Here is an 18,112-nt window from a genome sequence, read left to right on the forward strand (position 1 = left end):
GTCAACTCAATGACTTGACTGAATTAACACATAAGACACAGGAGCAGAATTAGGTTATTTGACCCATTGCATCTGCTCTGCCATTTGATCATGGCTGTCTTATGATTCCCTCTCAACCTCCAAGGGGTGGAATAGCCAATTCCTATTTCTATTTCATATTTTCATGTTATTTTTCTTAATGTTGATGTTTTTCAGGTGAAGTTAGAAAATCAATGAGACAGTTGGATTTTCTACCATCAATAATTGCATGTCTAGCTCCTGAAGGTAATAATAAATTCTGTTTTTGATACTAAGAATTTGTATACACCCTTGCTCTCATACAACTAAGTAGACACTTACCACCATTTTCTAATGGAAGAGTGAGTTCTATACAAATGATTGGTTTTATTAAATCACCCATTACTTTGCTAACACAAAACACATTGACAAATTCACAAAACACTACAAATATTTGTGGCTGATGGTGTTATTTATTAATACATTTTTAATGAAATAAATAACTTTTGGCAGTGTCCATTATTAAGGACCTCCGGCACCCAGGGCATGCCCTTTTCTCACTGTTACCATCAGGTAGAAGGTACAGAAGCCTGAAGCACACACTCAGCGATTCAGGAACAGCTTCTTTCTCTCTGCCGTTCGATTCCTAAATGGATATTGAAGCTTTGGACACTACCTCACTTTTTTCAATATACAGTATTTATGTTTTTACACATTTTTATTTAAACCTATTCAATATACATAATTGTTTTACTTGTTTATTTATTGTGTTTTATTTATTATTTTTCTCTCTCTCTGCTAGATTATGTATTGCGTTGAACTGCTGCTGCTGTTAACAAATTTTACGTTACATGCCAGTGATAATAAACCTGATTCTGCTAGATGTGAAAAAAAAGATTTTTAAAATAAGCTATTTTTATATGTATTATTAACATCCCTGTCACTGATCTCTGTGACACTATATTCTTTAGCCCAAGAGTGTGCCATATGTCCCTTTTTTTTTTCTTAGTCATTTCTTATCCATGTTAAAGCTCAAATGTCTTGAGCTCTTGTTTTGTGGAAACAAGTAACCTGTTATGTGACATCTGTTGAAAGCCTTTATGAAATCCGGGGACATTACATTTACTGCTTTCCACTTATCCAACTGCTCATTATATCCTCAAAGAATTCTGATAATTTTGTCATACGTGGCCCATTTTGTACACCCACCCCACATGCTCGTGTTTGACCAACCCGAGTTGATTTCCTTGCAAATAAATTGCCCTTTGTTAATAGTCTAAAATACCAATTATGAAATACATGATCTCAGAATTTACATCCAGAATGATTTCTTGGTATGTGGGTTTCTAAAGAAACTGAATGAATTAAATATTCCATCTTGTGCCAAATACTGTAACCACAGGAACTGGTTTTCTAGTGTTTTGGTGGAAGGACGTGTACAAGAGTCATGCAGTAGCACAGTGCAGAAACAGGCCCGTCAAACCACCATGTCCGTGCCAACCTTTTTAACCTATCAACAAAAATTCCATTTTCCCACATTAGAACAAAAATAAAGCAAACATTATTACTCAGATCCCCTTCCTCTCAGCTTAAACCTTTCTCTCCTAGATTTTAATACTCTTAGTTGGGGAAAAGTAATTTGCCTATTGTATCTGAGGTTCCATAATTTTATTTATTTCTATCTAGGTACCTCTCAGTTTCCTTTGGGAAAACAAGCTCAGCCTGTCCATTATTTTACATACTAATGTCCTCTAATCCAGGCAATATCATGATGAAGGGTCTCACCTGAAACGTTGACTGTTTATTCATTCCTATAGAAGTTGCCTGACCTGCTGAATTCCTCCAGCACTTTTTGTCTGTATTTCCAGCATCTGCAGAATCTCTTGCATTTATTCTAGTAAATCTTTTTTTGTTAGATTTCTTATAGAGAGTGAGAACTACAGCAGGGAAAGAGGCCTCTCGGTCCATCAGGTCTATGCTGAGCTATTATTCTGCCTAGTCCCATCACCTGGGCCATTGCCCTTCATACCCCTCCCATCCATCTATTTTTGAGAAATATTTGTCATGAATATATGAGTAACTTGAAATATGACTTAGTAGATTTGAAATACTGGGAAAGAGTTGAGAATTTTGGGCTCTGTTACTAAAGCTTTTCACAAAAAGTTTTTCTTCATCTCATATCTGGATTTGCTGTATTTATTGAATTTAATTACCTGATAATCAATAGTTTTCTTACTGTTTTTCATGTGACTACCAGATGTATAGAATGTGTGAAATTTGGTTTCACTATGAAATATTCCTATGTTTCTTTGTTGTATGAGTTGTCTTAATTTCAGATAATTTTTAGGTGGTCATTATTCATTATCTTTTGCCTCTGCCAAAAATTCTGCTCTCTTGCCACTGATTATTGTGCATTGTTAAGGTCTAAATCAGATATTTTGCAACTTTGTTCAACCAGATGCCATGGAAACCTAATCTTATTCCAAAGTTGTTTTCACTTTCAATGTTTCAATTTTCACTTGTGCCCTATTCTCTATTAATATGAACAAGTATGAGACTGTAAAATTTAGACATAGTAAACATAAGAACAAGCTGACAGTTGTTGGGAGTACTTAGTTCCATTTTGGCCACTCCATATTTGAAAGGATTTGACAGGTAGATAGAATGAAACATTTCTTCTGATGGAATCAGTGACAAAGTTAACATCTGGATTTTTCAGGAGTAGGCTCATAAACAATAAAATAAATTTATTACTATGGACCTGAGATTTGATGGTAATGCTCTTAATACCCTATTCTGTAACATGGGCCATCTATCGGCCCACTCTGGCCATGCAACAACATTTCTCCTCCCCTCCCCAAAAAAAAAACTTGCAATAGCTCCAAACCCCCAAAATCCTTAAATTTAGAACTCGTAGCAGTACATGTAACTCCAGTGTTATGGGTGTTCAGGTAACTGAAATTTGCCTAACAGAATTCACAAATCACCACCCAGAAATTCTCATGTACTTCATGTGGGGGGGGGGGGGGTGTGTGTGTGTGTGTGTGTGTGTGTGTGTGTGTGTGTGTGTGTGTGTGTGTGTGTGTGTGTGTGTGTGTGTGTGTGTGTGTGTGTGTGTGTGTGTGTGTGTGTGTGTGTGGGGTAAATAAATAAATAAATAAATAATAAATGTGATTTTTTTTCAACTTGTTTTCCCTAGTACACGTGGAGATGACATGGTTTCTATTATCCAAATTTCAGAATATGGACCATTTTGCAGTGAACCCCCCCCCCCCGCCCCCCAAACATGGTGATCATTTGTATTTAAATCTATGCCTGTTTTCTCCTCAACTTGTTTGGAAACTGCCAGTAGAATTTTTTTCTCAACATTAAGCCCCTTGTATTTAACATCTGTTTTAGAGGTTGAAATATTAGATGCTGTTGCTTTGTTTCTGTATGGGAAATTTATCTTTCTCCAATCCTGACGTAACTCTTTCTGAGTCCAGAATTCAACTTGTGACAATGCCCTTGCCAGTATTCACAGGTAACCTGAGTTTGGATTATGGGTGTGAGATTTTTTTTTGCCTCACCCAAAGCCATTGCTATGTGGAAAGGTGACCTAAAAGCCAATACAGTCAATTTTCAATTTTACCTGCATTTAAAATCTTGAAGTCAAACAGAAGGACATTTTAACTGCTTTTAGCAGAAACCATTATATGACTGCTGTTCTTATTTTTTCCCCTAGTTTTTATGTTTTGTATCTTTTACTAATTGCAGCACTTTGAATTATGGGAGACAAAGGAGAAGAGAGAAACTATGAGAATTTTGTTTTTTTTTCCCTTCATCACAGAGGATGTTGTTGTTCACGAGCTTGCTACACTGTGCCTAGCTTCCATGTCTATCGATTTCACGAGTAAAGTAGAAATTTATGAAAAAGGGGGGTTGAAACCACTCATTAGTCTTCTTTCAAGTCCTGATCCTGATGTTCAGAAGAACTCCATTGAGTGCATTTCAAACTTAATTAAGGTACTTTCTCTGTTTTTCTATTTGTAATTGACATACATTCTGAGACTTAATGCTGCATTACTGAGTCTTTTAATTGATCAAGTGTAATCGACATATCAAATCATTTTGAAAATGCAACTTTGAATAAGGTTCTTGTTCTAAACATATGTTCAATGGCCAAGTTATTCGGTACAACTGTACTCATGCTTGCTAATGCAAATATAGAATCTGCCGTTCATGTGAAGGCAACTCGGTGCATAGAAACTTGCAGACATAGTCAAGAGGTTCAGTTGTTGTTTAGACAGTAGAATGGGGAAGAAAATTTTATCTAAATGACCTTGACCATGGAAATGGATTTCCAGTAAGATGGCAGCATGCTCGGATGCAGTGGGCACTCCAGGTCCAATCAAAGGTGTATTTGTTCATCTTGTATGTCTTTTTTATGATTGCAAGTCACTGCCGGATACTAAGAACATCAAGTCCTGCATGACTATCCCAGCAGGAAGTTGCTTGATAGTGAAGGAGCTGGACATGTTCCATACAGTTGTTGTGTTGTCACCTGGACTACCAGTGTACCATTGGGTGTTGTGCAGTGTGAGTGATTGTCTTGGATGCTTTTATTGTTATCGCAAGACCCTGTTGGATATTGGTAATGTAGAATACTGCAAGTCTTGTTCACTGGCAAGTCCAATGGCAGGAGAGCTGCGTCACCTCAATTGTGCAAGGACAATGCCCACGTGTTGGGCTTGCCTGTGGCAGTCGTCCAAGATGGGAGACACCCAGGTGATGTGGGAGAGCCTCTGAGGGGCACACTGCAATCTGCATGGGTGGGTGGCTGCCCTCTGCTGTTCGCTTGGAGGAAGAGCAAGCTGAACCAGGACAACTTGCATCAAATCTACAGTCAGGTCATTCAGGGAACCGGACTACGTAGAATATTTTTTTTCTTGGTACTGTATGTTTTCCTGAAATTGTAACCATATGTGTTATGTGAAGTATGCTATGTACTGTTGGTAATTGTATTTTGCATCTTGGCCCCGGAGGAACAACTTCTCATCAAGCTATATTCATATATGGTTAAATGATAATTGAACTTGAACGTGGAATGATTGTTGGTGCAAGGTGGGGTGGTTTGAGTATCCCAGAATCTGCTGATCCCTGGGATTTTGATGCACAATAGTCTCTAGAGTTTACAGAAAATGCTGCAAAAAATCCCAAGAAAACCTCTATTGAGCAGTGGTTGTATGGGGGAAATTGCCTTGCTGATGAGAGAAGTCAGAGGAGGATGGCCAGAGTGGTTCAAGGTAACAGAAAGGTGACAGTAACTCAATTAATCATGTGTTACTAGTGATGTACAGAAGAGTATCTCTGAATGCACAACATATTGAACCGTGAAGTGGATGAGCTATAGAAGCAACATACACTAAGTGTAGTTTCAAAAAAGCAATCAGAAATCAATTAATTTATGAAATATTATGGATTTATTAATTATCAGTTTCTATTGTTTTCAAATATAGGCTTAAAATGCAACAATTTTATTCATTTTTATGCAGATAATGCATAAGAAACCTAGTTTGTACAAACGGTAGTTAATAGTCTCAAATTCACCATTGTATGGCATACTATTTATTTCTAATATTGTACCCTGCTTTCACTTGGAGTATGATGGTACCTGAGCTGAAGCATTCTACTGAGCCACAAATTTAAGTTTTATTCTGATTTCTTGCCTCAAAATTTCAAACATAATATCATCACTGAGATAACATGGACCTTCTGTTAATATCTCATCTGTCTCGTCTGCAACTGTAGAAATATACAATCTTGTCCTATAAAGAAGATGGTAGTGTAATTCTAAGTTAGGATGGTAGGTAATGTGCAGGTATTAATCTTCCCATATACTTGTTATTCTTGATCGAGGTTATGTATGTTATGGGTTTGTGAGCCAGATTGAAAACACTTGGCGACTTGCAATAATTCATCTTGTAGATGGTACATGGTGTGGCCTTGCTGCTCCAATGCAGGTTTAAGACGAATGTTTATATAAATTGATAACTGCTTTGCTGTGGATGTTGGAATTTTTGAGTGTTACTGGAACTGCATGTTTCCAAGAAATTAGAGAGCTTTTATCAATTAATATTTTCACTCCTGTGCCTTGGAGATGAAAGTACACTGCTTTGTAGGTTACGGTGGATCATAGGAGGAGCTTAAAATGGAAAAGGCAGGGACGGGGAACCTGATAATACAATCACTAGTTAGGAGTGATCGGGCAGAAGGTAAGAGGTTACATTAAAAGTTGGTTTACTGGTCTTCTGGCAGATGCCACGTGAACATATGAAGATAAGAATTAGGAGAACAAGGTGGCTACTTAGTGTCTGCTATTTAATAAATTTATGGCTGATCTGATCGTAACTGATGGACAGCATGATGGTGTAGTGGTTAGCTCAGGACATGAAGTTCAGAGTTCAATCCTGGTGTCCTCTGTAAGAAATTTTTACATCCTCCCCGTGGAATATGTGGGTTTCCTGCCACAGTTTAAAGATATAGGTTAATTGGTCATTGTAAATTGTCCTGTGATTAGGCTAAAGTTAAAATCAGAGGCTTGAAGAGCTGAAAGGACGCATTCTGCACTGTATCTTTAAATAAATAAAAACAAAATAAACCTCAGCTCCACATTCCCACCTAGCCTGTGTAATCTTGCGTCCTCTTGCCCACCGAATATATATCAAACCCTCTGTTAAAAATACTCAAGTTAGTCTACTTCCATTGTCCTTTGTGTTCCAAAGACTCGCCATCCTCTGAGAGAATTTTGTCTATCACTGACTTCTGTCCTCATTTTTAAAGGTGACTTCAGTATCAGATTCTTCCATAGGGGAAATTACTCTCCTAATCAACCCTTTGAGACTCCATGGATCTCGTATATTTTAATCAAAATAATTTTTTTTGATATAACCCTGGTATTTACAACCTTTTCTTATAATGCAACATTCCCATTGCATTACCTGATCTGGTGTATATTCACTGAACTTTAAATGGATTTGTATCCTTTTGTAAATAAGAGGGCAAAATCCTTTTACATTCAATCTCTCTTGCAATATTATTTTTGTTACCTTTTCTGGTTATTTGTGCTATCTACATATTAGATTTTATGAAGTCATGGACCAGGATACCTAAATCACTCTGCAACTCAGCTCTATTTTAATTTTACTGATTAAAATCAACAATTTTATGTTTTATATTATACATCATTTACAAGAGCTTTGTCCACTCAACGTATCTATACCTCTTTGTAGCCTCCTAATATCATCTTCATTTTGCTTCTTACCTATCGATTTATCATTAGCAGGACCAACAAGCATGCCTTTAGTGCTTTCATCCATTTTTTTACTCAAGTGTCATGCTACTTGTTGCATCTGATCAACCTGAAAACATCTCATTTATGCATATTCCCCAAGCCAGCCAACCTTTTATCCCACATCAATATGTTATTTCTTAAATCATGAGATCTTATTTTCTACAATGACTTATGATGTGGCAATTTATTAAATGTCTCAGTAAATCTTAAGTATACTAAATCCAGCTCTGCATAACAGTCAAAACTTAATGTAGCATGGAAACAAGCCAACCATGGTGCCTTCCTGAGTGAGTTCCATTTGTCTGCATTGGGCCCATGTCCCTCTAAACCTTCCCTGAACTTGTAAAAAAAATGTTTTTTAACTTTTTCTTACATGTTGTAATTGTACCTGCTTTTACCACATGTGCTCACATTGCATTCCGGGTACCCACCACTGTGTGAAAATCTTGCCTCTTGGGTCCCTTTTAAATCTTTCCCCTTTCAGTTTAAACCCAATCTTTCTGGTTTTAGAGTCCTAATCTGGGAGGATAAACTATGACCATCTACCCGATCTATGCTCCTCATGATTTTAGAAACCTCTAAGGTAACCCCTTTATCTTTTTTTGCTCCACATAAACAGTACCAGCCTTTTCCAGTCTCTCCTTAAAAGTCATGACCACTTGTTCCAGCAACATCCGTGTAAATCTTTTTCTTTTACCCACTGTAGCTTAATCACATTCTTTGTATAGTACAGTGACCAAAACTGCATACAGTATTACCAATGCTTTGCACAGCTATAACATGATGTCCCAACTCTTTTAATCAATGCCTCATCCATTAATTGCAAGCGTGCCACATGCTTTCACTACCTTGCCTACCCTGTGTTGATTTCAGGAAACTATGTACTTGCTGTCACCTAGATCCCGCTATTTCATAACACTCCCCAGGGATCTGCCTTTAACTACATGATAACTACCCTGGTTTAAATTCTCAAAGTGCATCACCTCACACTTCTGAGTTGATTTCCATCTGGTATTTCTTGGCCCACTTCCCCAGTTGTACTAGATCTTGCTGTTTATTCTTAGACAACCTTCTTCATTGTTTACCCCCCCCCCCCCCCCACCAACTTTGGTGTCATCAGCAGCCTTATAATCCTGTCACTTAGATTTTCATCCAAATCAATAATATACAGTAAATGAGAAATAACTAAACTCAGCCCTGATCCTTTCCTATCACCCTCTGTTTCCTTCCACCAAACCAAATATGGACCCAGTTGGTTGGCTTACCCTGGATTCCATATAATTTCACCTTGTGAACCAATCAACAATGTGGGGCCTTGTCAAAAGCATTGCTAAAATCCATGGTGACAATATCTATGCCCTGTTCTGATCTATCTTCTTGATCACCTCTTAAAATAATTCAATTTTGTGAGATATGATTTCCTACATAGAAAGCTATGCTGGCACACTAATCACTCTTTACCTTTCTAAATGCATATAGAAGTTCTCCCTCAGAATAATCTCCAGTAATTTACCTACCACTGATTTTAGGGTCACCAGCTTGTAGTTTCCCAGTTTGTTCTGGCAGGCCTTCTTAAATAAGGGCACAATATTAGCCACCATCCAATCTCCTGCACCTTGTGCTTAGTTAGGTAAGATTTTTTTTTAAATCTCTGTCTTGGACCCCAGCAAAAATTTCCCTTACTTCCTAAAATGTTGTAGTCTATACTTCATCAAACCCTGAGGATTTATCCACCTTCGCATGCCTCTAGACTGCCAACACTTCCTCTTTTGTAAAATCAATATGCTTTAGGACAGCAGTGTTGTCTTCCCAGAATTTCCTTGCTTCCAAGTCCTTCTGCATAGTAAATGTGGATAACAGGTATTCATGTTACTCATGTGAAGAACTTAATTGGAAACTCAATAAATTGGACAGAATTTACAGAACAATATTGATTTTTGCCTTATGTGTTGCTGTGTCTTTAATACCAGTACAAGGAAAATGCAGAGCGAATTCAGTGGATCAAGCAGTATCTGTAGAAAGAGAAATAGAAATTGAAACTGATTTATTAAGTAAGTCAGTAGAAATTTATTTGAAAACCCTTGAACTTTGGTACTTGGGAACTTGTCAACTCATAACTTGAACACTTTCCCAAGTTACAGTAAATTCCTCAGTGATTGTAATTTTCTTGTGTTCTTTCCTTCCTGCTAGTATGGTGAAGACCAATGCAAATTATATTGCTTCATTTATCTACAGACTTCTTCATGTACGTTATTAATTCTCCTGATTTGCTTTCTATTGGTCCAATGTTTTCCAACTATCTAGAGAAAGTATATATCTTTTGGCATTTCATTCTAGCTTTGTCTTGTACTTAGTTGTTTTACTTCATTATGAATCTTTAGTCATTTTTTCTTTGTTTTTATTACTATGACCAGCTGCTCTTCTTTGTGTAATTGTTTACTTTTTCTTTAAATGCTGTCTTTAACCATATTAACCACAGACGATTGGTCCCTCATTTGGAAATTTTCTTCTTCTTGGAATATATCTATTCTGTGTATTCTGAAAGATCCCCATAAATGTTGGATAATGCATCTTGATTGACCAATACGTGAATCAAATTTGCCAGTTCACCTTAATTAGTTTTGATTTCATATTCTCATCATTGCAGTTTTTAAGATTAAAATGCTAGTCTAGAGTCTCTTTTCCTTCAAACTGAATGCAAAATTCAATTGTAGTGTGATTGGTGTCATCTAAGGACTATTTCACAATGATGTAATTAATTAGTCCAGTCTGGGTGCACATTACCAAGTCCAGTATAGCCTGCTGTCTGCTTGGCTGCAGAACATGCCGTTCTGCAAAACTATGCTGAATTCCTTATCAAGGCCATCTTTGCCTATCTGCTTTTCCCAGTTTCCATAGATTAAAATCTACCATGATTATTGTTGCATGTTTTTGTCAAGCTCCTTCCTTTATACTATTTGACCAAGTGGTTGTTGTTCAGTGAGCTTCTACAACACAGCTACAAATAACTTGACTTCATTTATCTGTTCCATAAACATAAATCAGCCCTTTCCATTGTGTTAAACATATCATGAAATAAAAGAGCTTTTGTATTGAATGTGACATGAATTCAGATATAGAGCATTTAGTGTTGTCATTTTATTACTTTGGTAACCTCTTGCTTCATCTGCTGATTTACTCTTAAATTTGCATCATCTAACACATCCCAACACAGTCTACTACACCCTTTTTAAACTCCTTCCTCAGTAGCCTTGCCTGTACACTTTGGTTTATCATTATAGAACATAGAACAGTACAGCACAGTACAGGTCCTTCAGTCCACAATGTTGTGCCAACCTTTTAACCTAATCCAAGATCAATCTAACACTTCCCTCCCACAATGGCCTTCATTTTTCTTCCTTTCACGTGCCTATCAAAGTGTCTCTTAAACGTCACTAATGCATCTGCTTCTACCATCACTCCTGGCAGCATGTTCCATGAACTCACCATTCTCTGGGTTTAAAAAAAGACGATCTCTGACATCCCCTCCTATATATTGTTCCAATCACATTAAAATTATCTCCTCTTATAAGTAGTCATTTTTGCCCTGGGGAAAAAGACTTTGGTTGTCCACTTTCTTACATCATTTTATACACCTCTGTCATGTCATCTCTTATCCTCCTTCACTCCAAAGAGAAAAGCCCTAGCTCACTCAGCCTTTCCTCATAAGAAATGCTCTCCACTCTGAGCAACAACCTGGTAAATATTCTGTGCACCCTCTCTAAAGCATCCACATTCTTCCTATAATGAGGTGACCAGAACTGAACACAATACTGTTTTCCAATTGTGTTCAAGCCAGCATTTTGGAGTTGCAACGTTACCTCACAGTTCTTGAACTCAATCCCCCAACTAATGAAGGCCAACACACCACAAGTCTCATAACTACCTTATCAACTTGCACAACGTTCCAGCATATTAGCCTGTTCTACGCTGTCCTCATGTTCGCCAAGTCCTCCTCATCACCGAATACTGAAGCAAAGTGTTCACTAAGGACCTCCTTTACTTGCCTCCTCTGACTCCAAGCAATTGTTTCCTCTTTTATGCCTGATAGGTCCCACCCTCACTCTAGTCATTCTCCTGTTCTTTATGTTCAAGTAGGTAGAATGCCTTGGAGTTTTCCTTAATTCCTTAATTCTTCTAGCGCTCCTATGTTTAGGCTCCTTCCTGGTTACCTTATAATGCTCAAAAACTGTCTGATCCTTGCTTCATAAACTTTATATATGCTGCTTTCTTCCTCTTGACCAGATGTACCACAGCTTGTGAACCATGGTTCCTTCAACCTACCATCCTTTCCCTGCCTCAATAGGACAACTATACAGAACCCCATGCAAGAATGCCCTAAATAACCTCACAGTTCTGTTGTGCATTTTCCTGATTATATCTGTTTCCAAATTGTGCTCCTAAGTTGCTCCCAAGTTCCTGCCTAATAGCATCATAAGTCGTGTTCCCCCAATTAAGTACTTAGGCATACTGTCTGCTACTGTCCTGTCCAAGGCCATAGTAAAAGTCAGGGATTGTTACTTTCTCAGAATTGTTCATCCATTATGTTCACAATTTTAGCTGGGATGATTGTGCATTGATGGTGTCTGAATTCAGTGCCCAAGCCGTTGCTGGGGTGTGTCTGATTTTCTTATTAAATTCTTCTTTCTCATGGTAGTTTGGGATAACTAAGAATTTAGCAAATCCATTTCAAGATCAGTTAAGAATCAAAACAACATAGCTATGGGGCCTGGAGATACATGCAGTAGTGAAGAACGATTTTTAAAAATTATATATTGATGATCAGTTTGTAAGCAGCCCGCAACACAAGCACAATGCCATATTTAAGTTTGCCGGCGACACCACTGCCGTTGGCTGAATCTAAGGTGCTGTTAAGTCAGCATATAGGAGGGAGGTTGAAAATGAGGCTGAGTGGTGCTATAACAACAACCTCTTACTCAATGTCAGCAAGACCAAGGAGCTGATTATTGACCTTAGGAGGAAGAAACTGGAGGTCCACGGGCCAGTCCTCATCAGAGGCTGAATCAAAAGTCAGCAACTTTAAATTCTTCAGTGTTATCATTTCAGAGGACCTGCCCGGAGCCCAGATTGTAAGTGAAATTATGAAGAAAGTGCCTCTACTGCCTTAGAAGTTTGTGAAGATTCGGCATGACAAACGTAGATATTTGGCAGAGGATACAGTTTATTGACTGGTTGCTTCATAACCTGGTATGGAAACCTTGTAAAGAAAAGCCTAGAAAGGGTAGTGGTATGACCCAGTCCATCATTCTAAAGCCCTCCCCACATTTGAGCACATCTATACAGAGTGCTGTCACAGGAAAGCAGTATCCATCATCAAGGACCCCCACCATCCAGGCCAAGCTCTCTTCTCACTGCTGCTATAAGAAAGAATGTACAAGAGACTCAGGACTGCAGCACTAAGTTCAGGAACAGTTATTATTCCTCAACCATCAGCCTCTTGAACCAGAAGGGATAATTTCACTCACTCCATCACCAAACTGTTCCCACAACCTATGGACTCATTTCCAAGGACTCTTGTTCTGATATTGCTTATTCATTTATTATTATTCTTTCTTTTTCTCTCTTTTTGTATTCTTGGGGTTTTTCTTTTGGACTTTGGTTGTTGTCTGTCATTTTGGGTGCAATATTTCATTGATTCTGTTGTATTTCTCGCATTTACTCTGATTGCCCGCAAGAAAATGAATCTCAGTGTGGTATATAGTGACATATAGTATATGTACTTTGATAATATTTATATTAAACTTTGATCAGTTAGCTTATTCATAGATTTTCTTGAATTTTCCCCCCTACTCCCTTCCTTATTGAGCTGTGTATGATAAGAAGTATCAATTGAATGAACAGCCCTTTTCTCAGGCTGGAAAGGGCTAATACAAGATGATAATTTCAAGGTGATTGGAGGAAGTTATGGGAGCATGTCAGAGGTAGTTGTTTGTTGTGTTTTTTTTTACACAGAGTGGTAAGTGCCTGGAAAGCACTGCTAGAAGTGGTGGTAGAGGTAGATACATTAGGGAGATTTATTAATCATTTAGACACATGGATGATTGAAAAATGGTGGGCTATGTGGAATGGAAGCATTAGATCGATCATGGAGTATGTTCAAAAGTTGGCACAATATTGTTGTGTGAAAGGCCTACCTTCTGTTCAGGTTTTCAAGCTCTCAAGAAACTTGCCCACTAATTTTATGATTGTGGAATAAAGCTGTTAACTTCATTCCATAGTTACAAACACATAAAAATTGCTGGAGGAACTCAGTGGGTCAGACAGCATCTATGTGTGTGTTACTCTAGATATACAACAGAAACTCTTGTGTTTATCTTCATTTCATGCTTACTTAAATTCATATTACAACTGGGGAACTAAATTAAACTTCCTGATAATTATTCAAGGCTCTTGGTTTATTAATCCATAAAGTAATATGGCATTGAATAACACTTAAATATAATAAAGATTAATGATTACTATTAAGGAGTTTTGTTTACAGTTAAATTATGTTTACACCTGTTTTTGTAAGCTTAAATCCATTTATAAATATTTAACATTTGATTATATATTTTAGGATGTTTTACCTCGTTCTGCATTTGCTGAAATGACTGAAATTACTCCTCTGCTGAACCTTTTGAACTCTGAATATCCTGTTATTCAGCACTTGGCATTGCAGACCCTAATAACTATGTCCAATGATGCAGACAGCAGAACAGGACTATTTCAGAATGAAGGTCATGAGAACCTCCTCAGAGTTCTTGACAATCCGGTAAATAAAACTGCAGTAATTTTTTTTTTGTTTTAGTTAAATACGTAATATTTGATCCAACTATTAACAATATGATGTCATGAAAGTAGTTTCATTTCTTGATTTAAAAATTAATGTATCACATGATGGTTATTGCCAAATTGATCAAGTGTTCTAAATGAGAGAGAGATGGCTTCAATTCCATTGGAACTAAACTTGTAGAGTCAAATATTAGCATTTTTTTTACAGCTGTAGAGCATCTTTCTCAAAACTCTCAATCTTTTCTCAATCAGAAAAGATTGCCTCATATATTTTCTTGTAGCTGCAGTATTTACTTGCTTGGTTCAGGTATTTTACTAGTTAGTATTCCCAAGGTATCACTAACTGGGAGGAATATGAATTGTTGTTAAATGATAAGGTGAAACAGTGAGACTTCCAGTTGGTAAAAATATTTGTTGTTAGGAATTAGAATGACGTGATGGTAACATGATGTTTTTTGTTCCAGATCCAATTAGCAGCTATCTGTTGCTAGTCCCATTTAATTCCCTAGGCAAATGGCCTCAAGTGAATCTTGGGATCCTTGGGAAGAACCTAGCATTACCTTCCTTTATTGCTGGCTGCCCAAACGTTGTTCTCCCTTCACCTCTATCCCATCCACTGCATTGTGGTGGAAAGGAAATTTTGATCAGAATGTGACGTGTCCTACAGATAACAAAACCATTTGTCCATCTTAGAGAGTGCAGCAATGGCAACTGTCCTCATGGGCCTAAAACAACAATCTCTCTGTTGTCCCAGGGCTGCTGTCATAATTGTATAGTCAAAGTCTTCAGGAGCTTAAGTTGAAGAGAGGGGTAAAGGAAAGACACAGTAACCATTTCCTGTCTGTCTATCATAATTTATTGGTCAATATACTTAAATATCAATTAAATATAACACTCAAGGTTTAGTAGTTACACATGCAGCTGTGTAAAAAGGCATTTTTATTTTTCCTGCTCATCTCCTGGTGGGCCCTGATAATAAGATAACAACACATTATTTTATTATTCATTTCAATGATATGGGCTTCACAAGCTGAGCCAGTATTTAAATGCCCATTCTTGATTGCCCTTGAAGAGGTGTTAGTGAGCTGGCCCAGCGACAGTGAAGGAACTGCAATATATTTACAAGTCGGGATGATGTGTGGCTTCCAGATGTCATGTTTCCTTGCTTTTACTGCAGTTGTCCTTCTGGCAGTCAGAGGTTATTGGTTTGGGATGTATTGTCCAATGAACCATGGGTGAGCTGCCATAGTGCATTCTGTAGATTGTATGAATTTTTACTGCAACTGTGTATTGGTAGTGGAGTAAATAACTGGTTCTTGATGGGATGCCTATCAGGTGGCTGCTATGTCCTGGTTGGTACCAAACCTTTATAATATTGTTGAAGTCATACTCATCCAGTCAAGTGTAGAGCATTCCATTCCATTCCTGACTTGACATTTGTTGATGGTGGGAAAGCTTTGGGGACTTAGGAGGTGATTTACTTACCAGAGGATTCCTAGCCTCTGATCTGCTCTTGTAACTGCACGGCTAGTCCTGTTTAGTTTCTACACAAGTGTATTCTAATGCCTATTGTATCTTTTCCCTTTTATTTAAATACTATCAAAAATTCACATTGTTAACAACAATTCCCTGTTCACAAACTTAGTCTATCTAGCAGTTTCTTTCTCTAATCATATTTTGCAGATTATCTTTCATCTTCAGAACTTGCTTCCCACTCAACCATTGGAGGCTGGACTATATATAGAGTCGTGCACATATGCTTGATTTTATTTCTTTTGAGGAATTTAGCCTACAATTAGCAAATTTAAAAGGCAGGAAAAAATTAGAGGGATATGGGCCAGGTGCAGTCAAATAGGATTAGCTCAGTTAGACAACTTGTTTGGTACAGACAAGTTGGGCTTAAGGGCCTGTTTCCATTATGTATAACTCTATGACAAAAGGCAGATTCCATTATCCAAAGCAGATAAGTTCTGCATCTGAACTTCCAAACAGCGTGATATCATTTTGGAAGCATGAAGCACCAAATTATCCACTGCCCTCTGGAATATTCCTGGACTTGATTTTGTCCCAAATGGAAATCTGTTGTATTGGAACCATCAGATGAGTATTTATGATTGAGCATTCTTTTGAACCTTTGTAAACTTATTCTGCTGGTAACCATGTGGTGACATATGAGGAGTTCTGAAGATCTGTCTTCCTCGCCAAGCAAACAAACTATCAGCCAGAAACAAGGATTATCAGTATTTCCTGGCTTCTCAGTTGATTTCAATTTTGTTCTCCTATTCATGCCACCTGTTTTCACAAGAAAACAGAAAACTAATTTAGTTTAATGATATTTAGGTACTGTTTGGTTTTTTTTAGTTCTTTCCAAAGCTATTTCCTTTACACCAAATTCAACTGCACAGCACGCTTTTTTTCTTCTGTAAGGGGAAGCTTTGTTAAGATTGCCAGATTGTAATCCTTTTTACAATCATATAAAACATATGTTTTATTTCCATTGAAAATATTGTTTTGATTTGATTTTTATTTTAGTTGACTTTTATATTTAAAATAAAAATCAGTTTGAGAGAGAGTGATAAACCCTTTGGTGCTAGAGTGTAGTAACTCTTTGTGAGCTGGTTCAGCAGATCCATTCATCACATTTATTATAATTGTTATTTTCTTTTAAATTTCAATTTTTTAAACCCTCAATGTCATTTTGTATCACGTGATTTCTCTGGATGGCATGCAAAACAAAAGCATCTCCGTACATGTGACAATAATGAATTAATCCAATCCTGGAAATTTTACTGGTATCTGCTTAAGAGTAGGTGTTTATAAATATATATACTTAATTTGTACAATAAGTCCCAACTGCTCAACAGATGACACCATTGCCACCACCCTCCACCTGGCCCTAACCCACCTGGACAAAAAAGACACATATGTTTAGATGCTGTTCATAGACTTCAGTTCAGCATTCAACACAATCATCCCTCAGAAACTGATTGGAAAGCTGAGCCTACTGGGCCTGAACACCTCCCTCTGCAACTGGATCCTAGACTTCCTGACTGGGAGACCTCAGTCAGTCCAGATCAGGAGCAGCAACTCCAACACTATCACACTGAGCACGGGGGCTCCCCAGGGTTGCGTGCAGAGTCCACTGCTGTTCACTCTGCTGACCCGTGACTGTGCTGCAACACACAACTCAAACCATATCATCAAGTTCGCCGATGACACGACCGTGGTGGGTCTCATCAGCAAGAACGACGAGTCAGCTTACAGAGAGGACTGGTGGAGAGCCAACAACCTGTCTCTTAATGTGAACAAAACAAAAGAAATGGTTGTTGACTTCAGGAGGGCACAGAGCGACCACTCCCCGCTGAACATCGATGGCTCCTTGGTAGAGATCGTAAAGAGCACCAAATTTCTTGGTGTTCACCTGACGTAGAATCTCACCTGGTCCCTCAACACCAGCTCCATAGCAGAGAATGCCCAGCAGTGTCTCTACTTTCTGCAAAGGCTGAGGAAAGTCCATCTCCCACCCTCCATCCTCATCACATTCTACAGGGGTTGTATTGAGAGCATCCTGAGCAGCTGCATCACTGCCTGGTTCGGAAATTGCACCATCTCGGATCGCAAGACCCTGCAGCAGATAGTGAGGTCAGCTGAGAAGATCGTTGGGGCCTCTCTTCCCACCATCATGGACATTTACACTACACGCTGCATCCACAAAGGAAACAGCATTATGAAGGACCCCATGCACCCCTTATACAATCTCTTCTCCTTCCTGCCGTCTGGGAAAAGGCTCCGAAGCATTCGGGCTCTCACGACCAGACTATGTAACAGTTTCTTCCCCCAAGCTATCAGACTCCTCAATACCCAAAGCCTGGACTGACACCTTGCCCTATTGTCCTGTTTATTATTTATTGTAATGTCTGCACAGTTTTTGGCACTTTATGTAGTCCTGTG

At 38.1% G+C, this 18,112-nt stretch overlaps 1 protein-coding gene across 1 annotated transcript in view; it reads left to right on the forward strand.

The window, feature by feature from the left end:
* Positions 1-18,112, forward strand: part of armc3 (armadillo repeat containing 3) — an 82,953-nt gene that overhangs the window by 27,539 nt on the left and 37,302 nt on the right. The window contains exons 5-7 of the mRNA XM_073054650.1: positions 196-264; positions 3,827-4,002; positions 13,947-14,141. Of these exons, the coding sequence (XP_072910751.1) occupies positions 196-264; positions 3,827-4,002; positions 13,947-14,141 (440 nt within the window). The remainder of the gene's footprint in view (positions 1-195; positions 265-3,826; positions 4,003-13,946; positions 14,142-18,112) is intronic.

This window comes from Hemitrygon akajei, chromosome 8, assembly GCF_048418815.1.
Source record: "Hemitrygon akajei chromosome 8, sHemAka1.3, whole genome shotgun sequence".
Taxonomy (NCBI): Eukaryota; Metazoa; Chordata; class Chondrichthyes; order Myliobatiformes; family Dasyatidae; genus Hemitrygon; species Hemitrygon akajei.